General features: G+C 40.5%; 1 protein-coding gene across 14 annotated transcripts in view; it reads right to left on the minus strand.

Annotated features, from left to right (window-relative positions):
• Positions 1 to 25,299, minus strand: part of DST (dystonin) — a 480,329-nt gene that overhangs the window by 362,292 nt on the left and 92,738 nt on the right. For 13 of the 14 annotated variants that reach the window (XM_046005408.1, XM_046005389.1, XM_046005387.1 and 10 more), the window contains one exon: positions 3,187 to 3,394. In XM_046005408.1, the coding sequence (XP_045861364.1) occupies positions 3,187 to 3,394 (208 nt within the window). Of the gene's footprint in view, positions 1 to 3,186; positions 3,395 to 3,556; positions 3,648 to 25,299 lie in introns of those variants that run through there. The other variant, XM_046005397.1, reaches the window with a different exon arrangement.

Below are 25,299 nucleotides of genomic sequence, written 5' to 3' on the forward strand. Positions count from 1 at the left end.
ATAAAGCCGCATTCCTTACACTTCGTCATATTTTTCTCACATTGACCCTGAGACATAGGAAAGGCGTATAGTCTCTGACTTTAAAGTGAGAACACTACAGTAAGTGCAAAAGCACTTTTAAAATCGTCGTGTCAGGCATGTGACATAAGACTCTCTAAAATGTAAACCTGATTATATCACTGCATTGCCAAAAAATCTTTCAATAATTCCTCACCACTTACAGCATGAATGGTCCAATCTCCTCAGAATTACACATAGGGACCTTTCCATTTCTGCTATTCTCTACCAAATCCCATGTTCTACTATGCATAGCACTTGAAATTTCCATATAAACACATCTCCCTACCTTTGTTCTTATGGTTCCATCGCTCTGAAGTGGCCTTCCCTTTCCCCCTATTCCTATCAAGCTCTTTAATTCTCACTTCAAGTGGCACCTCCCCTCAGAAGCTTTCAGGCTCCATTCTCTGCCCATGTTAATTAGACTCTCCTCTGGATTCTTTTCATATTAGGTACTTATATAGACATAACAACTAATCTCTCACACCATGTTGTAACTGTCTAACAACAAATCCAGTTATCATATTGGACTATAACTTCTTTAAAAGCAGAACTATGTGCTTTTCTTCATTTTATTCCAAGGACTCGATCAATATTTATTAAATGTGATCCCACACAGCATGTGGTCTTTTTGACTCTAGGCATTTTCATGTTCAATTCTATTTTTATGACCTTAAAAACAAATAAAAATATTGGACTTTCAACTCCTTTATTACTAAGTAATGAACACAATGGACATCCTCATACCATTTCTGAACCTCACCCCATCTCTTACTAGGGATGAATTTCAAAGATGGGTGATTTTCAGGCAGAGTGTGAAAATGTCTAATAAAGTTAAAAGTTGAAATCTTTTCATAGTATATTTTCAAACTACCCACAGCACCAAAATCACTCAGGTGCCCTCTTCCCTTATCTTCCACTGGGTGATCAGTGGTGAACAAATAACATATTTGAATTTCATATTTTAGCTACATTATTTTTAAACAGATATTGGAAGACTGGCCTCCAAGTCTGTGCTCCCAAGATACGATTATTATGATTTGTGTAGAAAACAGCCAACTTACCAATATTTATTTTAAAAACAGTACCACATTTCCAGACTAGGGCTGCTTATTCTGTTTGTAGTTTTGTTTTTTGTTTTTGATTAATCTCTTTAAAGTATGTGACTTTGAGGTCTCAAGTTAACTAACGACCACTAACTTTATAGCTATCCCCACTCAGCGAACATTTTAGAACAAATAAAAAATGGCCCCTGCCCTCCATGAGTTTACAGTCTACCAGTATCTTCTTGTCCATTGCATCCCATCAGAACCCCCATTTCTTCCATTTCTTCTCCAACTATAGTGTACACAGATGATTAGTCCCTTCAACTTCTCTGGCCTTCCGGCCTAGTCGGTTTCCTCAATTTAAATAATCTCATTCCCCCTCACAAATACCTGACCCATCCTTCTCTCATAACCCCTTCCTGCACCATCAAAAAACAAATTATCCACTTCTGTCACCATCAACAAAAATCTCAAGCCAGAAGCACCTTCTTCCTTCCACAAAATGGACGGAACACAGGCATCCTGTTCTGATGGGCTAGAGCTCCAAATTCTCTCAGCACCCTCCTTTCACCTGTCTTTCCTTTCTTGAGCCAAAGATACTGTGCAGATACTGGCTCCTCCTCTCCATGCCTCACACCTGCTCATGGAGGGGCAGGGTGGGGAATGAAGCAGTATCTCCACCGGGCAAGGAGTCAGGCCTCAGTGACTAAACACTTTTTAATACTTGAGGAGGGTGGTGAGAGCTAGGTCTGCCCCAGCTCCCCCAAACCACCCCTACTTGGTCTCACTGGCTCCCAAACAGTCTCCCTCTAGGACCCTCCCTCCTCCCACCCTTTCACCGCTCCACCCCTCCCCTCAAGGCCTGGAAGAGAACAGGCAACTTCTCACAACAGCAGCCAGAAGAAGCTCAAGGCTGTTGCCCCAGAAACCCAGACTAGAGAATGGCTGTCTGGGCACTGTTTTTCCTGTAAACAGAAAATCCTACTAGGGGGATTGTAGGGGGAGTCTCTGCTGCTGTGGTGCCTGGGCTCTGGACTAGTCCCCACCAGCCCCTCAGAGGAATATAAAGTACCAACTTTGCATTACAGTGGGAGGCAAAAGAAACTGAGTGGGCACACACCCACCACCCCAGAGTGAATGTCCGGGAGTGGAGAAGAAAGGAGGCCAGGTTCACTGGCTGCAGAAATCAGCTGGGGACAAAACCTGACCTTTGGCCTTTGCAAAAGATTTAGTCCACCCTACTCATTACCATTCTGAGAGAGAAAACTGTGGAGGGAACTGAGCACCAATCACCGCAGGAAGCAAGTCTCCTGCACAGAACACATATGAAGAAACCACACAGGCACTGTGAGGTTGGAGGATTGGTTTCCTTGGTGTTCTCAGCTTTCAGCTGGTTAAAACAAGCCATCCCTTCTGGTTCGACTTCTACACCCAGTGCAAGGGAACACCGGTAACAGAACAGAAACATTGGCACCTCCCCTATATTAATTAATCAGGAATGCACAATGGCTAAACCTTCAAAAGCACCAGGGACGGAAAGCAGCTATGGACACATGACTCTGACAGAGATGCTACAATTAAAAAAAAAAAAAAAAAAAAAAAGGCATCCAAGTTGCTGGAATTCCCTCTGCAATCCTGGATACCAAACACCAGGAATCCACCCCAGTTAAACCTGCGAATCTCAGTGTCCCTGGGCAAAAAATGGAAATGAAGGGAGCTTTCTCACAGGTTCTAGCAAATACACTAGGAATCACAGAAGTTAATACTTTCAGAATGTCACAGCAGCTAGGGCATGTAAATAGGGAAAGTTTAATGCATATGTCTGTAAATATCCCCCTTGCAATTCGAAGGTATCAATCCATCCAACCAGAAGACAGGGCCAAACAGCTTAGTCACCAGCAGGCTGGGCAAACTGCTTTCTCGATAGAAATCAAGCATAAAGTAAACATGGTCATCCTCCTCCCCCACCTTGAGCACAGACCTCTGCCCAGTGCATCAGCTCCCAGCTCTGGCTCCCGGGGGCGCAGATGGGTGAATTTCCGCAACTCCCGTCAGGGGTCTGTCCCCTCCCGGACGCGCTTACCTGCTATCCTAAGCACTGCCCTCTCAGCGGGGTCCAGCACTGAGCCCCCATGAATCTTTCTTTTTGATCTCTCATGTTTAGGCAAATTCCAGGGTAAGGTGTCTCCCGGAGCTGGAGATGCGGAGCCAGATTTCTGGCTGAAATCATCCTCATCAGAAAAATCCGCAGAGGAAGACATAGAGCAGCGATAGGACGCGTTCCCGGAACTCTACAGAGGATGACACAGAAAAAAAAAGCATTAACAGCATAACACTCACATATGCTCATCGATTTCAACAGCCCCCTCCCTGCCCCCGAACGGAGTCTGGCATCCTGTACCATCCTCAATGCTGAAGGGAAACACAAACAAGAAATGAAACCCAGGGCTCACCATCTTTTCTCCGCCGCGTCTCCGACAGCAGAAACAAAACCCAGGCAGTCCCAATACATGGAAGATGTGCACAGAAGTGTGTGGCCTGCGGTCCGGCCACCAGCTCACAAATGACTGGCCCAACAATGAAGCCAGAATCAACAGCCTTCCTGTTACAAATCTCTAGTATTTGGCTCCCCCACCAGGACAGGAGAAACATTTTCCATTAGGCTGCTGGTTAATTCATTAAGGCAACTAACTCGAAGTTTCAAAAACAAAGCACAAATGCAGGATGTTGAGTCCCAATTCCTTTCCGTTTCGGGTCGCCTCACCACTAGAGTCTCCTTTCTGACGAGCTTTAAGCCCCTTGTCCTCTTTATTTAATTTGCTTCATGAGAATGAAGCAGGTTCCCAGAAAAGAGCAAGGAGGGAGGAAGGGCAGATTCAGAGAAGAGCTTTTCTTAAGGCTGGGAGAACACAAAAGACTGTTTTCAGAAGCCTAGGACAGCGCCAATAAACAAACATCTGAACTCAGTTGAGAGTTCTTCAGATAATTTAAACTTCTAACAAAGTAACAGCTGCCAATAATGTAAATGAGGATGATGGCAGCTCAGTGACAGGAAACAGAGCCCTTCTCAGCTTCTGGTCATCACACAAGGAAGGGAGAAACAGGATGTTTCCACCAAAGCACTTTGCCTGAAGGGTAGTCCTCCCTTCATCGAGTAGGAACAAATCTGCGGGATCATATCTTGCTAAAAGGGTTCTATCTTCCATTCGGGGAAAGGGCACGAGGGATCCGTCCTGCCTTCTTGATGGAGTAGGGTTTGTGATCCTGTAGAGAGCCACCAGCTTACTGTGGAAATCAGGATGTGATCTGCTCTGGGAACAGAGTTATAAAGTAGCAAAGGGAAGTCTTCACTTTCCCGTTTAGAATTGCACTTGGCTAAGTGAGGCACATCATAAAGATGGCAAAACTGGTACAACTCGAATTCCTGAAATGTATCTTGCAGTCACCGATTCCTCAGAAGCAAGATGCAGACAGGAATCAGTGAGGCATACTCCAATTTGAGCAAAAACACTGGGCTGCTCACAAAAGCGGTGGCTACTGCAGCAAAACAGGCTGTGTGAGCAACATCCCAAAGCACTCACCCACAGCCTGTGAAAAAAACCATAAGTGAATCAGGACTATTAATCTTGCCTCGCTCTATTCAGGCATGTTGTTACACACGGTCAACACCACCATTTTAACAGCACACATAATATCTCCCACAAAGTAAAGTGTCTAAGGGTTATCTTTAGCTCTATTCTTCCCCGAAAAAGTGGTCTTCCATTTTATTTTACCTGCCATTCATCACCTTGGCTAATTTATTTATTCAGATTTTGTGTGTTCTCCTCATGGCAATAATGTATGAGGGGAACATGAGGTAAATAAATAAAATTGATTTTTCTGTATTGTAGCTAGAGTCCACAGAGAGTTGTGAATGGTATTAAGTCAGTCACAGAATGCTATTATCAACCTAATTTATTTTCCACACTTTTCAGAAAATTCATCTTGAGCTCTCTGAGGTGGTGGTGTCAGCTGGATCCGTGAAAAAGGGGGACATTCTTGAAGACTTTCAAAAGAGTATTGGGTTTCTTTGGTTGCCTTGTCTTCCTTAAAATGGCTTCCAACCTGTCCTTACTTAAGGTCATTCTTTATCTGCGAGATTATATTTCTTGTTGCCTGCACAATTTCAGTGACTGTAGAAATTTGATTGTTTATCTTTACAGACAGACTTACGGAATAACTGTTAAAGAACTGCTTCGTTCCAAAAACCACTGGTTATTGATTTTTATAGATAGAGTAATTTTTTTTAATGGCCAGAGTCTCAGCTGATTGAACAGCAAGACGTGATTTATGCCATGACATAAACACCATTAATCACACGCAGCCAGATGGGAACAGTTACTACCCCAGGACCCAAGGGTGTTGACTAGGGCAGCCTCTAATCTGGTAGTGTCAGTGGTAAACAGATAAGAGAGAAAAGGAAAAAAAGACAATCAGCAACACCTCTTTCAGCAATATATCATATGAAAATGTAGACACAGACACAGAGACCCAGGGAAATCATACATATTTATATTTTGGTGAAGTCTCCCAGGTTACATGATTCAAGTATTTTAAGAAAGTATTCGGGGTTTTTTTTTTTAATAATAATTTTCATAAACACTTTTAAAAATGTAAGTAAACTATACAAAATTAGGCCCATTTGAATCTTGAGAATGGAGAACAGATTTAAAAGAAGCTGCTCTGAAGGCGATTGATCCTATAAGGCTGTTACATGCTTTACTGATTTGAGATGACTTGCCAATTCATGTCACTATCTTGGGGGCTAGAGGGAGGCATGTAAGAGTATGGTTCTCATTTTTTTGGAAAAAACAAACATGTTCTCTGGCCCAAAATCCAGAGTCTCGTCTTTGATGTGGGGCTAGCAAGGATAAGACAAAGAGGGTTCTTGCCACCAGCAAAAGCTCCAAGATCTCCCTTGTTCAAACCTTGCCTAAGGTTTGATTCCTATTAAAATATAAACATCTATGTCCATCAAGAGGAGATGGGATGATTACAGTATATCCATATAATGAGCTACAATGCAACAATTAAAGAAAACTGTTGCTGATCTACACTTAGAAAAGTAGAGAGTTCATACAGAATGATTCCTTTAAAAAATGTGTGTGTGTGTGTGTGTGTGTAGATGGATAAACAGATACTTGATTGATAAATAGGTAGACAGATGACAGGTAGGTAGATAACAATTTACCAGTATGTAAACAATGGTGATCTCTGGGTGTTGACTAATACTATAAATAGATTTAATTTTATTTCTTGTAATATTTTAATCCAGAACAAACACACAAAAAGATTACTAAAAAGAAAGATACTATACCAACAGTCAGACAATAGCAAAGGCCCTAGTAAGAAGTAACTATTTAACCAGTGCCTTTAACCACTTGGGGCTCACAGGCACCCCTGAAAAGCTGAAGCAATCTATGGAAACATCTCTCCAGAACAGAGCACATGGGCAAATATACACAAATGTTGCATATGATTTTCTTGGGTTCACTGACCCACTGACTTCAGGTTAAGGACCCCAATTTACACCATCATCGATCATCACCATTTGGCATTTGCGTTGAGAACAAGAAAAATAAGAAAGCACTGTGAGTATACAGGAAGAGAAGTAAAGGTAATTAGAAGAGTAAAGACAAAGTTGACCCAGGTCATAATTTTTTTTTTAAAGATTTTACTTATTTGACAGACAGAGATGACAAGTGGGCAGAGAGGCAGGCAGAGAGAGAGGAGGAAGCAGGCTCCCTGCTAAGCAGAGAGCCTGATATGGGGCTCAATCCTAGCACCCTGGGATCATGACCTGAGCTGAAGGCAGAGGCTTTAACCTACTGAGCCACCCAGGCGTCCCAGGTCATAATATTTTTAACATTTGGCCTTTTCTTTTTTTTTCTTTTTTTTTTTTTTTAAGATTTTATTTATTCAACAGACAGAGGGGTCACAAGTAGGCAGAGAGGCAGACAGACAGAGGGGGAAGCAGGCTCCCCACCAATCAGAGAGCCCGATGTGGGGCTCCATCCCAGGACCCTGAGATCATGACCCAAGCCGAAGGCAGAGGCTTTAACCCACTGAGCCACCCAGGCGCCCCTCTTTTTTTTTTTAATAAAGAACTCTGAGCCACCTCTGGATCGATGCTGGGTCTCTACAGCCCAAAACACCAGGTTGTGAGGAACCTGTACACCCTGTATTGTGTCTTATTACAACCTAATTATTAAGGCAGTTTTAAGAATTGAATTAAATCACCCAAATTTTAAAGTGACTTTCCTAATAGCCAGTGCATTCACATAGTATAAAAACAACCCAAATCTCTTAAAGCCAAGAAGATTACAGAATGCAACATTTTTAGAAGGGGAACTAAACAATAACTTCTCTAATTGAAACCCCGGTAGGGGATCTGAGATAAGTACAATGGAACTGCCTAAATTGGAAGCCGCCCAGCCTTAGTACCCTGATCTGCAGGAAAGTGCCAGGAAATTGTCTCTGCACTCGACATTCTCTAACTGCAATGGAGAAACAAGTGCAGAGATAAGGGTTTATAAAAGAGCCAGACTTTTAGGATCCCAGAGACTGGAAAGGTAACTTCCACAAACCTTCATATCTATATTTTACACACACTTCTGTAAATATATTTCCAAAAGGTTAAAAACTAAAAAGCAAGTAAAGAAACAATTGGGCAGGGGTGCCTGGGTGGCTCAGTCAGTTAAGCATCTGACTCTTGGTTGAGGCTCAGGTCAGGGTCTCAGGGTCATGAGATGGAGCCCAGTGGTGGGATGGCTCCATTCAGCTCAGAGCCTGCTTGATATTCTTTCCCCCTCTCTCTCTGTTCCTCCCCCACTCACACTCTCTTTCTCTCTTAAATAAATAAATAAATAAATAAATAAAATATTTAAAATTTAAAAAAGAAAAGAACAATTAACAATCTAGATTGTGGGGCATTCAATAAAATAACTATCCTGGACTCTTCATTAAACGTCAATGTCAAGAAATATACATACCCAAAAAACAGAGAATGTTCTAAATTTAAAGACAAATGAAACATAACAGCAAATTCATGAACCCTGATGAGATTCTATACTTTTTTTTTTTTAAGCCAAAAAGACATGTTAGAAACAACTGGGAACAGCTGAACATGGATCATGGATTGCTTATTAGATATTATTGGGAAATTATTGTTAATTGTCTAAGGTATGGAATGATATTGTGGTTGTATAAGAAAGAGTCCTTATCTTGGGACTCTATTCTTACCTTCCAGGCTGGAGAAACTCATGACATCTGTACTTATTTTCAATTGTTTTAATAAAACAGAAGGACTGGTAAATATAGCAATAGGTTAATAATAAGTCTCCACTATACTACTCTTTCAACGTTTCTATACATTTGAATGTTGTCAAAATGAAGAATTGGGGGAAACACATTAGCAAGACCTTTCTCAGTTTCTCTAAGTGTTGCTTAGTCTAGGCCTGTTCTCACAAAATCAAAATCCTGTGTTGTAAGTACACAGTGATAGTGTCCATCTGAGTGATTTCTCGTAACATTTCCTGGTATACACGTAGAGAATTAGATAAGCACCGAAGCAGTGGCCTAGGTCAACAAGACCCCTGAGAAAGGTGATGTGCTTGCCTCAATCCCAAGCAGAGTTTTAGATGGAAGGATATAAAATAGGCTCCACTGTTATTCATTTAAATATAGCCCAGTAAACCTAGTTGGTTCAGTATCACTTTCTTTATATTTTACATAAACAAAAAGAAAGATGTCAAAACTGTAAAAACATAGATTCCAAATTTTGTTTAAAATCCTATTGATTAGGTAAGTACAAATACTAGCTTCTTTCATGTTATGTAAAAATACAAAGTATGGTGTAAAAAAAACACTTATATCCTAGTTTTTTACTGGGAAGTAAGTTTAAAAAGCAAGGGCCCATTATCTAATATTGAAGATCCTAAAGAAGACAATCTTTAACACAAATAAACAGATGCTGAAGAAAACAATGAAAATGTAAGAAAGTGCATTAAACCCTTTGAAGACAAAATGAGTTACGGTAAACTGTGGGGACTATGTGCTTGTTTTTAAATTTTTTTCAAAACCAGCTGAACAATTCAAGTACTCGCTCATCATATAAATAACTCTCAATTAGCCTCCCATTGGAAACCACCTCTATTTTTTTTAAGATTTTATTTATTTATTTGACAGACAGCAAGAGAGAGAGAGAGAGAGAAGGAGCCCACAAGTGGAGGAAACAGTAGAGAAAGCAGGAGAAGCAGACTCCCTGCTGAGCAGGGATACTGACTTGACACAAGACTTGATCCCAAGACCACAGGATCATGACCTGAGCCGAAGGCAGATGCTTAACCAAATAAGACACCCAGGAGCCCCTGGAAACCACCTTTAAACAGTAAGAGGGAAGGGACTTCTTGTTTGGCAAGACATCATCTGTCCCTCACTCTCTCCTTTTAGGGGAGAGAGGAAGAAGAGCCTAGAAGGAGTTAGCGGGAAGGAGAGGTCAGAAGGAAAGGAAGCTGGAAGGTTCTTGGATCTCACTCAGGCAGGAGGCTTTGGGCAAAGAATTAAGGAAGTCAAAGGTTTCTTTCTAGGTGGAGACCCCAGTTCATAAGACTATGAAGGAAGACCGCTGGAATTCTGGACACAGACTCTTCCTAGAGTAGAAAGACTATGCATTAGTTAAGAGTGTTCCTTGGTCTTATGTTTCTGGGGAAACTGAGATCACACAACATCATTTTCCTCTAGCTGTATAAGGAGCTCTCCAAGATGAGCACCAAACACTCATTTCTCGGCTTCAGATTCAAACACCATTTCTCATGGCTTCAGATTCTAGGCAGTCTTGGCTTAACATTAAAACATTCTGCAAGACTTCCTTCCTTTCAGTCTAACCAGCATGTTCTAACTATACACATCATTTACTGAATGACCATCGTCAGGGACTGTACTGAGCATTTTCATTCACTATCTTATTTAATACTCACTGCAACCAAGAATGAGGTTTGGAGAGGTTAAGTAACTTGTCCATAGTCATTCTATCAGAAAAGCCAGGATTTCCATCTGGGTCCTTTGACCTCAATGCCTGTACTCTCAACCACATGCTATTAAATGCCTTAAAATGTGATTCATAGGCACTAGAGGAACATCTTAACATATTGCCCTCAAAGATCTTACCATGTATTTGGGGAGCCCAAAAGGAGTAGACTTGCTCCATGCTCAGTACTAGGCTCAAAGGATGGAAATGATGAGAGACAGCTATCAGTTCACAATGAAGAAAAACCATACAAATATATACAACCACTTAAAAGTGGAAAGGAGGGGTGCCTGGGTGGCTCAGTGGGTTAAAGTCTCTGCCTTCGGCTCAGGTCATGGTCCCCGGGTCCTGGGATCGAGCCCAAATCGGGCTCTCTGCTCAGCAGGGAGCCTGCTTCCTCGTCTCTCTCTGTCTGCCTCTCTGCCTACTTGTGATCTCTGTCTGTAAAATAAATAAATAAAATCTTTAAAAAATTAAATTAAATTAAATTAAAATAAAAGTGGAAAGGACTCCTTCATATGGTAGTAAGCATCTTCCCACTGCAAGGGACCAAGGCTTCACTGAGTGGAACGTTGATTTTATTATTCTCTCCCAACTCTTAATATTCTTTGGTCCTATGTGTTCTGAAACCTCTGTAAATCTTCTCCCCAAAAAGATGACAAATAAAAGAAAAATTATATTAGGTATCAAAATACCATTTTTTAATTGTAAAAATCTTACAAATAGACCTTTTTTTTGCAAGTCCAGCTTCATTTAATCCTATTAAAATTACAAAAACAGAGACAAGAACTAGTCTACATTTGAGGATCTGCAGATAGTCTCTCAAAACTAAGGAAGAACATTTCAAATAATTTGCCTTAAAGAAGGCAAACACAATGCTGAAAATAGCCCCACAAAACAGAAACACATTAGGAAGACAAACTTGAATACCAAAAACATCTATCTAGAGAATACCTCATCTTATATTTTAAATGGATATTTATTTATATCAACAATTAAAAATATGTCTTCCGCACACATAGTCTTCTGCCTTAGAGGAGATTAAAGTCCAACTGGAAGAGCAGAGGAGATAAAACAGCCAACTTATATTCAAATATTATCATCTTAATGGGTTAGGCTGAAAAATACCTCTTCCAGTACGATAATGCAAATATATACATAAAGATGTGATTAAGGGGTGACTGGGTGGCTCAGGAGGTTAAGTGCCTGCCTTCAGCTCAGGTCATGATCCCGGGGCCTGTGATTGAGTCTCACATCAGGCTACCTGCTCAGTAGGGAGCCTGCTTCTCCCTCTCCCTCTTCCTCTCCCCCTGCTCATGTTCTCTCACTTGCTCACTCTCTCTCAAATAAATAAATAAAATATTTTTAAAAAAAATAAATAATAAAGATGTGATTAATAATATAAAGCCAATTAGTAGAGAGATGCTGACTCAGAAAACAGACTAGAGCATCTATAGTCCCTTTAGAAGCCAGGATGGAGATTCAAGTGTTCCCCACCTCCCTCATTCCTCCAAGAGTATCATGTCCAAAACTGCCAACTGCTGATAGAGTCATCCCACAGATGCTTTGTGATGAGCCTACTCATTTTTAAAAACTGACTGATGATAAACATTTAAAAAATTGGAAATTTTACATTAAAAATGTGGATGTGAAGCATTGAGACTAGCAGTATTTTCCCTTTTTAGAAAGGACATGTGCTTTCCATTCTGACACAGTCCTTACCTGGCTCACTTCATTTATCTATCTATAATACCTGGCCTACGAGTTTGTGGCCCTAGCATAAATTAAGCCATAAAGGAAGGGACAGGCAACACTGTTGCATTCAGAAAGTAAAAGAGGTGAATAAAGTAAGGGATAATGGTAAATCAATAGGCTGACAGTTTTAAAAAGGAAACGGGAGAGGAGGAGACAAAACAAAAGGAGAGGGTTATCAAAATATCTCAGTTGGGACACCTGGTTGGCTCAGTGGGTTAAAGCCTCTGCCTTCAGCTCAGGTCATGATCCCAGGGTACCTAGGATCGAGCCCCACATCGGGCTCTCTGCTCCGCAGAGAGCCTGCTTCCTCCTCTCTCTCTCTGCCTGCCTCTATTGCCTACTTGTAATCTCTGTCTGTCAAATAGATAAATAAAATATTTTTTTAAAAAAATCTCAGTTAAGTTAGTATTAAATAGGAATAGGTGATTCCATGTTCCTGCTGGCATCCAAGTGCTGATCTCATTCAGCTCCATCCCCAAGAACCCTAGTTAACAGTTCCAATACCCAGGAAACGGAACCAAACTGTACCAACTTCCGTAAATGCTGGCTCACTATCTCCATCAATCTGGTGGGCCCACCCACCCATCACTACTGCAGCTGACCCCCACTGTTGGCTGCTCCAGCCCCTACCCATGGTCAAATCTGCTACCAAATGTTTCTCCTACCTTTGAGTAAGTCATGGAGGATGTTTTGACCCCAAATACTTTCAACAGCCAGGTTATAGCTCTGATTTCTGTTTGAAAAAAAGATGTGGGCTATGATCACACATATGGGGCCCTAAGATAGAAACACAGGACATTTGCAAAGACCAAATCCCAACTACTATCTATACTGTCTTGTTATAAAGTTAAAGATACATGCATACTGTGCCACAGACTGAATGTTGGGAGAAAGCTATATGACCTTGGGGTAACTGCCTGGCTTCTCTGGGCTTTGGTTTTCTCATCTGAGAAATGGGAAACATAACAGTGCATAAGACATAAGGCTATTGTAGAAGAATAAAACAATACATGAAAAGTGCTTTAGCAATGCCCAACATGGAGAAAGCAGTAAGTACATTCAAGCATTAAGTGATGTTACCTATTCACCTTGGGATGATCTAAGGTTAGGTGACTTATTCCAGCTGAGCCAATATGATTGTCCGTCCAGGGAATTTGAAGCAACAAACAGAGACACAGTGACTAGAAGTTATTGGAATGAGGTCACATTAATAACAGCTCTCAGCAGACAAGGTCCATGTAGTTCGGTATCTATCCTTCCTATCTTTCCCAAGAGTATTAGTTGAACATTTCAGTTCGTTGGAATATCCTTGTATCTTCCCAATACAGGCCTCTTCTGTTTCTTTTAAATTCATTATCTCCATTGTTGAAAACAACAACCAAAACTTAGGACAAACACATTAAAAACAAAAAAAAAAGGCAATTATAGGTATTCAATTCTTCCCTGTAGAAACATAAGCAGGATTATGTCTTTATACCTTCATTTTCATTACCTATCTTCATTAATACGACTTCAGAAAATTGCTTTTGGTAATAGCTTTTACGTAGTTATTCTCTCACTTCAAACAGTTACTACTTAAATTAAGTGGAAAAATTACTTTTTCATTTAAAAAAAAGTGCCTTATTATTGCAGTGAAGTCAAGTACATGAAATTTTAAGTGCTTGGCACTTCCATGGTCCCTTTCTGAGGAAAACAGTGCTTGTTCCCAGGTGTGTTCTGTGAAAACAAGCCTGCCACCATCAGCCACAACTGACTGGAATCATGAGTCACTGCCTGAACATAAAGAAGCCTGCTGCCCCTGGGCTGATTTGGTGGAAAACTCTGCCCAGCTGAGATGCTTCATACTGGATGGTGGTAGCCCAATCCAATCATAGCCTCTCCACTGGGGAATAAATGTAAAGTACACACCAAAGGCCCTTAACTAATATTTGGGTTTTCCTGAAGATGTGCTATACATCCCACTCTTGGAACACTTGAGATCCATCTGGAACAACTGTGTGGCTCGGCACACCTACATATACACTAAAGGCTCCCTCAGATTTCATTTTCTCTTTGTGATGGATCTCTCTTTCAGAAGGTAATCTGGCTCTGCCCCTTCCTTGCTTTATCCCTAGGGGAAGCTATGTGTCAGACACGGGCAGGAAGCAGAAACAGACAGCAAGTACATTTGGCTTTTGTTTTCCACAAACCCAATCTGTTGAGACTAGGGTTGTAGAAAGGAGCAGAGGGTTCTGGAAGAAAGGACTTTGCCCAGCCTTAAAAGAGGCCCTCTTGGGCTACAGGGAGCATCTGGGGATCCTAGAGCAGGGAACTTCTTAAATTCCAGAAAATGACTCATAAAGAGATGGCTGTCTGATATGTCTAGGGGGACCAACCCTGTGCTTCACATTTCAATACCCCTGTGTCCTGAGAGTAACCCAGAAACAGCCTAAAGGGCCCAATAGGGCCATCATAGGGGGTGTGTCAGCACAACCTGGGGGCACAAATATTCCCCCCATTCAATGACACTGTGGCATCTTATAAGAACCCAGAACATTAACACAACTCCAAGATGGAGGAAGCAAGGAACACCCAACCCAGCATAATGGGAGCCTGGGAGAACCTAAGTTGACAGGAAAAAAGAGAGAGAGAGAAAGTGATATATGTTATACTAGAGTTTACAGCCTAAGATTCAAACTCACTGTGTGGGCAGTGACTGTGTCATACTTACTTTAGAATCCCAGTTCTTGGGAGTGGGCCCCTCATGACTATCTATTGAGTGAATCTACTGGCTCAAAGCTTGGCTTCAGCAGGTGGGTCCCACGGGAGTAGAGGTTCAAAGAGGAAGCTCTGCCAACTAGGGCTACAGATGTACTGAGTGTCTGTCTCTCTGTCTCACAAACACACAGAGCCCACCAACAAGATCACCACAGCAGCTCTCTCCTCCTACATCTCCTTCCTCCAGCATCATTTTTCTTTTTAAGACTGTCTTGAATTACTCTAGCACCAAAGTAGAAGGAAATATACTTGCTTGCTTACTTGCTTACTGCCACCTTATTTCAAAGTGGGTATTAAAGGGGCACCTGGGTGGTTCAGCCAGTTAAGTATCTGCCTTCAGCTCAGGTCATGATCTCAGGGCCCTGAAATTGAGTCCAACATCAGGCTCCCTGCTTGGCAGGAAATCTGTTTCTCCCTCTCCCTCCACCCCTCCCCCTGCTTGTGCTCTCTCTCTCTCTCAAATAAATAATATCTTTTTTTAAAAGTGGGTATTAAGGTAACTAATAAAATAGTGGGGAAAGGGGCGGCTGGGTGGCTCAGTGGGTTAAGGCCTCGCCTTCAGCTTGGGTCATGGTCCTGGGGTCCTGAGATCGAGCCCCGCTTTGGGCTCTCTGCTCAGCGGAGAGCCTGCTTGCTCCTCTCTCTCTGCCTGCCTCTCTGCCTACTTGTGATCTCTGTCTGTCAAATAAATAAAATCTTAAAAAAAAAAAAAATAGTGGGGAAAGAGGAAAAGGAATTTGACGCCTACAAGTTATCTAACCAATGCTCCAGAATGAGACATAGGCAAAGCCTGAGATGCTTTGGGAAGCTTACAGTGAGAGGGAGCAGATGAGGCTGGGGACGCAGGTGATAAATGGAGATCATAGAGGGCCTTGCATGAGTGCTAGAGCCTGGACTTGACCTTGCAGGAGCCAGAGTGTTGCTGAAGGTTTATAAGTAGTTTGTCCTTCTAGATGGATGACTCTGACAGCCATAGAGAGTGGACTGTCTAGGGGTCAACCTCAGACAAGACTAGTTGGTAATTATTGTTACAGTCCAGCAAATGATGACAGCCTGAGCTAAATCACTAACATTAGCGATGGAAGGAGAATGAATGTGAGAAATATTCGGAGACTAGGAAAAGAGAAAGTGAGAGGAAGGCTGGGATGTGGCGGGTAGGGTAAGGTAGTTTACCTAGAAGGAGCTGACAAGTCACACAGAAGTGTAACAGTGGGGAGCCGGAGAAGGGCAGCAGAAAAATGAGTGGGCCCCAGGCAAGTCATACAAGGAGGCTCAAGATGTGGGGTCTCTCTGATAAGTCCCCAAGTTCATGGTGACTCAGGCTGGTTTCGAGGAAAAGGCTGGCTAGTCACCGATCTCCAAGAGATCTGCATGTCCCTCCAGCTCCAGCCCGGGACCCCCAGGTGCTAGTGAGTGATATGGGAATCCCGCGCCTTAAAAGAAGCTGCAGCTGGTCAGGGTCGCGCAACGGTCTGCTGAAATAGTAGCATGCCGGTGCACCAAAGCCCTACTGAACCGTGCATTCCTTCGTTTGTCCTTTTGCTCATGCACATGAAGAATAAGAGTGTACAAGCGAGCTTGTTCACTGTCTCCTTTCACACAGGAATTGGATAGGAGACTATAGTAAACATACCCATTTCCTATAACAGTTTCAGAACAGTGATACTATGCTATTTAAAACATAAAAATGGCAATACCCAAATTTTTCTGACTTTTAATTGTCTACAGCAAGCAAATACGGTAAAGTGTTCCCACTGTGCTTGTAAAGCAATTTCACCCATTCTTTTCCAGTGTTCACTGCAGGGTCTCTCAGCAGTTACAATCCCGTGCCCTGGCTTTCCACCCCACCGCCCCCCTCCTTAATCATACTGTACACTAGGATTTGTGTGAGTTCCAATCCACGGACCTTCCTCCTTCCTTCAGGTGGTTTTCTCCTCCCTTTCTCAACTGGGCCCTCAGCCCAGCCAGTTCAAGAGCTTCCTCCAAAAATAACTTAAAGCCTAAAAGAGTTTTTAAAAATGTATATCCACATTCAGAAAACAATATGATGAATTCCATCAGAAACACACGCATACTGTGGAATAACCAAAGAGCATTCCCTTCTGCCCTACTGTACTATTACTTCCTGAACTGGTCCTGTGTCTGTATCCACGCACAGGAACCAGCTGGAAGGTTAGCTGATGAAGAATCCAGGTACCTTCAAAAATATCTTCAGTGAAGGGGCACCTGGGTGGCTCAGTGGGTTAAAGCCTCTGCCTTCAGCTCAGGTCATGGTCCCAGGGTCCTGGGATCGAGCCCCGCATTGGGCTCTCTCTCTCTCTGGCTGCCTCTCTGCCTACCTGTGATCTCTGTCTGTCAAATAAATAAATAAAATCTTAAAAAAAAAAATCTTCAGTAAAAATCAGCATTTATGGATGTGATGGTTAATTTTATGTGTCAACTTGGCTAGACCCTGGGTGTGAGCTGGCTTCAGCCAAGCAGCTGAAGGCCTTAGGAGCAAAGACTAAGATTTCTTATCGTTGAAGGAGTTTTTTCCTCAAAATTACAACAGAGGAAACTTGCCTGAGTTTCCAGCCTGTAATAGCAACTCTTTTTTTTTTCTTTTTAACTGTTTTTAGAGGGGTGGGCATGGGAAAGGGCAGAGGAAGAGGAAGCAAAAGAATCTTAAGTAGGCTCCATACCCAGCGAGGAGACTGACTCAGGGCTCCATCTCACAACGCTGAGATCATGACTTGGGCCAAAATCAAGAGTCTGATACTTAACCAACAGAGCCACTCAGGTGTCCCTTTACCATCAACTCTTTCCTGAATTTCTGTCCTGCCAAACTGCCATTCAGATTTTGGATTTGCCAGTCCCACAATCTCATGAGCCAATTCCTGAAAATAAACCTGTGTGTGTATCTGTCCTATTGGTCTGTTTCTCTGAAAAATCCTAACTAACACAATTGGCTTCAATATTACTTTATAAGAGTTTTATAAACCACCTTTACTGCATTTCAGGGAACTAGAAACTCATGGCTATAATTCACATTTCACACTTTAATGGAAAGAAAGACCGTGTGGAACTTTTATCAGACCAACTTAGGAGGCTACCGCGGTTTCTCCACCTTCATTATTCACCACTGATACTACCATAAGAAAGTTATTTAACCGCCCCAACTTTCCCGTATTCTAAATGTAGATGATCATACTTTCTTCACCAATGTTAGACAGCATAAAATGAGATAATGTATGTAAAACACCTAATATGAGGCCGCCTAGGACATAACAGCCAATCTATTTTAGAGCATTTCTTTCCAAGATGAAAAATAAAATGAAAACCAGGTTTAAAAAAGTACATAGAATAGCAAGGATTACAGTTACATTACCGGAAAGTTATCGTTTTTAGGACTTGAAAAAATCTTGCCAGCTTTATTGAGAAATAATTGACATACATCACAGCATACGTTTAAGGTATACAACATGAAGCACTGATTATTACATAGTGTGAAATGACTACCACAATAGGTTCAGCCAACAGCCATCTCCTCACACAGATACAATAAAAAGGAAAAAAGAATAAAGAGGGAATAATTGCTTCCTTCTGATGAGAACTCTTGGGCTTTACTCTCTTAACTTTTCTGTACACCATTACAGTACATTACAGTATTAGCTCTAATCATCATGTTGCACATGGCATCCCTAGTGCTTATTTATCTCATAACTGAAATTTGTTACTTCTTTTAAGATTTTAGTTATTTATTTGACAGAGAGAGAGAGACAGCATGAGAGGGAACACAAGCAGGGGGAATGGGAGAGGGAGAAGCAGGCTTCCCGCTGAGCAGGGAGCCTGACGTGGGGCTCAATCCCAGGAACCTGTGATCATGACCTGAGCTGAAGGCAGATGTTTAATGACTGAGCCACTCAGGCGCCCCTGAAATTTGTAACTTTTGACCATCTTCCCCCAAATCCCCCACCCTCCACCCACCACCTCTGGTAACCATAAGCCTGATCTATTTTTCTGAGTTTGGGTTTTTTGGTGCGTGTGTGTGTGTTTAGATTGCACATATAAGTGAGACCATACATATTTCTTTTTCTTCAACTTATTTCACTTAACATAATGTCTTCAAGGTCCATCTTTGTTGTCACAAATGGTGGTATGTCCTCATTTTTATGGCTGAATGATATTCCATTGTATATACATACCATCAGTTCGTTATCCATTCATTCATCAATGGACATTGACTTAGCTATTAGAAATAGCACTGCTATGAACAAAAAGATACCTTTTTGCTGAGTTAGTGTTTTCATTACTTTTGGATATATTCCCAGAAATGTAATTGATGGATCATAAGATAGTTCTATTTTTCATTTTTTGAGGATCCTCCATACTGTTTTCCATAGTGACTGCACCAATTTACAATCCCACCAATAGTGTACAAGTATACCCTTTCCTCAGCATCCACACCAGCACTTATCATCTCTTATCTTTTTGATGATGGCCACTCTAACAAGCCTGAGGTGACATCTCATTGTGGCTTTAATTAGCATTTCCCTGAACACGTTTTCATGTACCTGTTGCCTTTTGTATGTCTTCTTTGGAGAAATATCTATTCAGGTCCCTTACCCATTTCTTAATTGGATTATATAGGAAAGGGTGTTGGTTTTTGTTTTTCTTTTTGTGTGTGTGTGTTGTCAGTTTAGTTTAGTTTTGTTTTGTTTTGTTTTAACTTAGGAGGTGGTTTTGAGGGTTTTTGTTTTTGTTGTGGGGGGTTTTTGTTTTTGTTGTTGAGTTGTAGTTCTTTATATGTTTTGGATATTTACTTTTTATGAGATATAAGGCTTGCAAATAGTCTTTCCCATTCCATAGGTCATTTTCACTTTGTTGATGGTTCCTTTCACTGTGCAGAAATCTAGTTGGATGTAGTCCCACTTGTTTATTTTTTATTTTGTTGCTTGTGCTTTGGTGTCATATCCAAAAACTCAGTACCAAGGAGCTTTATCCCTCTGTTTTCTTCTAGGAATTTCAGGTCTTACATTTAAGTATTTAATCCACTTTGCATTATTTTTTGTGAGTGGTGCAAGATATGGCTCCAGTTTCATTGTCTTGTATATATATGTATCGAATTATTTCAGCACAGTTTATTAAAGAGACCATCTTTCCTCCCCTGAGTATTCTTAACTCCCTTGTAAAATATTAGTTGACTGTACATGCTTGGGTTTACTTATAAGCTCTCAATGATGTCCCATTTATCTATTTGCTTTTATGCCAGTACCATACTGTTTTGGTAACTGTAGCTTAATAGTATAGCCTGAAATCAGGAAGGGTGATATATCCTATTTTGCTATTTTTTCTCAGGATTTCTTTGCTTATTTGGGATCTTTTGTGGTTCCATATAAATTTCAGCAGTATTTTTTCTACTTCTGTAAAAACACTACTGACATTTTAACAATATTCATTCTTCCAATCCATGAACAAAAGATACCTTTCCATTTATTTGTGTCTTCTTTGATTTCTTTCATCAGTGTCTTATGATTTTCAATGTAGAAATCATTCACCTCCTTAAATTTATTACTATCTTGTTTTTTATGCTATTGTAAATGGTGTCGATTTCTTTATTTCTTTTTCAGAAGTTTTGTTGTTAGTATGCAGAAATGCCACTGATTTCTGTACATTAATTTTGCATCCTGCAACTTTACTGAATTCAGTGATTAGATCTAACAGTTTTTTGCCTGTCTTTAGTATTTTCTATATATAAAATTATGTTGTCTGCCAATAAAGACAATTTTAATTCTTCCTGAGTCTAATACTTTTTTTCCTTGAATAACTGTTCTAGAGAGGATTTACAGTATTCTATTGAATGGGAGTGGTGAGAGTAGTCACCCTTGTCTTGTTCCTGATCTTAAAGGAAAAACTTCCATCCTTTCACCAGTATGTTAGCTATGGGCTTATCATATATGGCCTTTATTATGTTGAGATATGTTCCTTCTATGCCTAATTTAAGAGCTTTTTATCATGAAGAGATGTTGAAATTTGTCAAATGCTTTTTCTGCATCTATTGAGATGATCATATAATTCTTTTCTTTCATCCAATGAACGTGATTTATCACATTGATTCATTTGTGTATGTTGAGCCATCCTTGCATCCCAGGAGTAAATCCCACTTGACCATGCTGAATGATCCTTGTAATATGCTATATTCAGTTTACTACCATTTTGTGGGAAATTTTTGCAGTTATATTCATCAGGGATGCTGGCTTGTAGTTCTCTTTTTTAATAGTGTTCTTTTTCTGGTATTGGCATCTGGATAATGCAGACCTTGTAAATGAGTTTGGGATTGTTTTCCACTATCCGCCCCCCTTTCAATCTTTTGGAAGAGTTTAAGATAGATTTGTGTTACTCCTCCTTTAAAATGTCTGCTGAAATTCAGCAGTGATGGCATCTGGAACTGAGCTTCCCTTCATTGGGAGATTTTTGTTACTGATTTAATCTCTTTACTAGTATTTGGTTTATTCATATTTTCTATTTCTTCCAGATTGAGCCTTAGTAAGTTGTATGTTTCTAAGAATTTTTTACTTATTATATGTTGTCCACTTCACTGCATATAGTTGTTCATAGTAGCATCTCCTAACCCTTCGAATTTCTGAAGTATCAATTATAGTGTCTACTTTTTCACTTATAATTTTGTTGATTTAGGTCCTCTTTTTTCTTTGGTAAGTCTGGTTAAAGGTTTGTCAGTTTTGTTTACCTTTTCAAAGAACCAACCCTTAATTTGATAAATTTTTTCTGTTTTTCTATACTCTGTGTCATTTATTTTTGCTCTACTCTTTATTATTTCCTTTCTTCTGCTAATTTTGGGATCAGTTTGTTCTTTTTCTAGCTTATTATGGGGTAAAATTAGATTATTTAGGAGCTTTCTTGCTTCTTAATGCAGGCTTTTATTGCTATGGACCTCCCTCTTGTTTTTCTTTTTATTTATTTGACAGAGAGATAGATAGCACAAGTAGGCAGAACGGCAAGAGGGAGAAGGAGAAGCAAGCTCCCCACTGAGCAGAGTGCCCAATGTGGGGTTCGATCCCAGGACCCTGGGATCATGATCTGAGCTGAAGGCAGAGGCTTTAACCCACTGAGCCACCCAGGTACCCCTGGACCTCCCTCTTAGAACCACTTTTGCTGGATCCCATAAATTCTGATATGCTGTGTTTCCATTTTGGTTAGTGTCAAGAAACTTTTTTGTAAACAGGAAGAGATTTATTATAAATATTTAGGTGAGGACATAAAACTGGGTAAAAAAAATTTCATCCAGCTGCCCCTGAAGAACCAGGGTCATAGCCATTGCACTCTCCCCAAAATCTGTTCTCCCTGCCTGCACCACTTCTTCCAGCCATGCAGTTGCATCTGGAAGCTCCACCATGTGCACGTACCTAAGTCACAGGGAAGTCTAGAAAAGGCTTTCAGCTTCACAAAAGTACTAGAGACACTAGAACAGAAGCCAGAGGAGCCAGATTCAGCATCTGCCACATCAGGAAGTTTTTTAAGAAGTTTTTCCTCTCCCTCATTTATTCAGATTCCTGCTGCCCACCCCCCTTGAGTGGCTGTGAACCCTTCACAGTCTTAGAGCTCACAATCTTAGTCTCATCCCATTGGCTGGAACTTAGGGACATCAGGCATGTTGAAGGATGCCCTTGCAAGATGGTGAGTGAGACTCCTGGTCTCAGCTGGAAGTTCTGTTACCTCAAAGAAGATGGGAATGCCTGCCCTCTTAAGTGGAGTGCGTTAACTTTGCCCAGTTTTGTCTTGAGGATCCTCTCTACTGATCCTTGGGATTCTGTTTCCTCATTCCTGCTCTTTATTTTTTCCTTCCGTCTGCTTCCTTCAGATTTGTTTTATTTCTCTTTCTTGGGCTGAGCACTTCAGTCATTTTATTTGACATCTATTTTGTTTTTAAATACGTGTGGAGCAAGGACGTTCCATCTAGCCAGGGAGATATGCCAAATATTTAACAAGTGGTGCAATGGGAATACCAGCCACAGCAGATCCTGGCAGAGGGAGAGGGTTCTATTGTTTACCTGCTGGTTTGGAAATGCAGCAGCAGCAGTGCCCCTATGTGTCTGCCACATCTCCCGCTGGCCTCCCAGCAGCACTCTCACTGCTGCCCATGAGGGCATGGGGCTGTTCGGGTCCAAATATTTTACAAACTGCATTGGATTGTTTCTCTAACCCATGAGTCCATTAGGGTACACCCTCCATCTCCATCATCTGAGGGGCATTCAGTCTTTTTAGTGCTGATTTCTACGGCACCTGCCCTGTGTTCAGAGAACAAAGGCTGTACCACTCTGATTCTGTTACATTTGCTGCCATTTCCCTCATCGCTGAACATGTGGTCAACACTGTGAGGGTTCCATAATGGATCCTGGGTGGAGAGCACAAATGCTCAGTCTTCAAGAAACTTTTCAATTCCCCTTTAATTTCTTCTTTGATCCACTGATTGTTCAGAAGAGTGTTGTTTAGTTTCCATGTGTTTGTGAGTTTTCCAGTTTTCCTCTTATTACTGACTTCCTGTTATTGAAATCTATAGATTTCATGCCATTGAGGTATGACCTCAATCTTCTCAAATTTGTTAAGACTTGTTTTGTGGCCTAACATATGGTCTACCCTAGAAAATGTTCCATATGTGATTCAGATGAATGGTATTTGTGTGTCATTGAATAAAAGGTCCTCTATATGTTTGCTGAGTCCATTTAGTATGTAGTATATTCAAATCTGCTGTTTTTTTATTGGTTTTCTGTCTGGATGGTCTATCCATTGTTAAGGGTAGGATATTAAAGTCCCCAACTATTGCTGTATGACTGTTTACTTCTCCTTTTAGCTTTGTTAGTTTTTACTTTATATATTTAGGTGTTTTTATATTGGGCACATATATAATTACAATTGTTATATCTTCTTGACATATTGATCCCTTTATCGTTATAAAATGACGTCTCTTCTTACCATTTTTAGTTCAACATGTATTTTGTCTGATATAAGTATAGCTACCCTGTTTGGTTTTGGGGGGTGGGGGACGACCATTTGCTTGAAATGACTTTTTCCATATCTTTACTCTTTGTCTATCTGTGTCTTTAGAGTGAAAGTGATTCCCTTATTGGCAGCTTATTATTGGATCTTATCTTATTTATACATTCAGCCACTCTCTGTCTCTTGATTAAAGAACTTAATCCATTTACATTTAAGGTAATTACTGATAGGTAAGGACTTATTATTGCCATTTTACTAGTTGTTTTCTGGTTGTTTTATAGACCCATTGCTCCTTGCTTCTTACTCTGCTGTCTTGTTTGGTGTTTGATGTCTTTAATATCAGTATGTTTGGCTTTATCATATTCTTTTGTATAATTACTATAAAATTTTCCCTTGTAGTTATCATAAGGCTGACATAAAATATCTTACATTTGTAACACCCTATTTTAAACTGATGACAACTTAACTTCAATAGAATTCATATACTTAACACTTTTCTTTTCCCTCTCACATTTTAAGTTATTGCTTTTACAATTGACCTTTTTTTACATCATGTAACTAATAACAAATTATTGTATTTACAGATACTTTTGCTATATTCATTTTTTGTACTTTTAAGCTAGAGCTGTAAGTTATGCACCATTATTACCAAATTGCAGACTCTAACTATGACTCTCTGTATTTACCATTATAGTGAGATTTACACTACCTTTTAGTGTTTTTATGTTAATTAGTGTTCTTTTACTTCCATCCAAAGAGCTCTCTTTACCATTTCTTGTAAGGCAGCTTTAGCAGCTATGAACCTTTTCAGCTTTTGTGTTTAGGAAAGTCTTTATCCCTTCTTTGTTTATGAAGGACTGCTTCACCAGGTATAGAAATCTTGGTTGACCATTATTTTCTTTCAATATTTTGAATATGTCATTCCATTCTTTCCTAGCCTAAAAGTTTCTGTTGAAAAATCCACCAGTCATCTTATGGGAGTTCTCTTGTACATAACTTCTCTTTTTTGTCTTGCCGCTCATAAAATTATTTGTCTTTAACTTTTGGCAGTTTGATTATGATGTGTCTCAGTGTAACCTTATTCAGGTTCAATCTATTTGGGGTCCTTTGGGCTTCATAGATCTTAGACATCCATTGCTCTCCCCAGGTTTGGGAAGGTTTCAGTCATTACTGTCTTTTTTTTTTTTTAAGATTTTATTTATTCATTTGACAGAGATCACAAGTAGGCAGAGAGACAGACAGACAGAGAGAGAGGAGGAAGCAGGCTCCCTGCCAAGCAGAGAGCCCAATGTGGGGCTCTATCCCAGGACCCTGAGATTATGACCAGAGCCGAAGGCAGAGACTTTAACCCACCCCAGCCATTACTCCTTTAAATATATTTTCTGTCTCTTTCCCTTTCTCTTCTTCTGGAATTCCCATAAGGCAAATATTTTTTTCTTTTCATTGTGTCCTGTAATTCCAGTAGGTTTTCTTCACTTCTTTCTTTTTGCTCCTCTGACTGGGTAATTTCTAGTGTTCTATCTTCCAAGTCACTAATTCTTTTTTCTGCATGGTCTGTGTCTACTTTTGAAACTCTACTGAATTCCTCTGTTCAGTCTTTTTTGTTTTTCAGCTTTAAAATTT

Source organism: Meles meles, chromosome 5, assembly GCF_922984935.1.
Source record: "Meles meles chromosome 5, mMelMel3.1 paternal haplotype, whole genome shotgun sequence".
NCBI lineage: Eukaryota > Metazoa > Chordata > Mammalia > Carnivora > Mustelidae > Meles > Meles meles.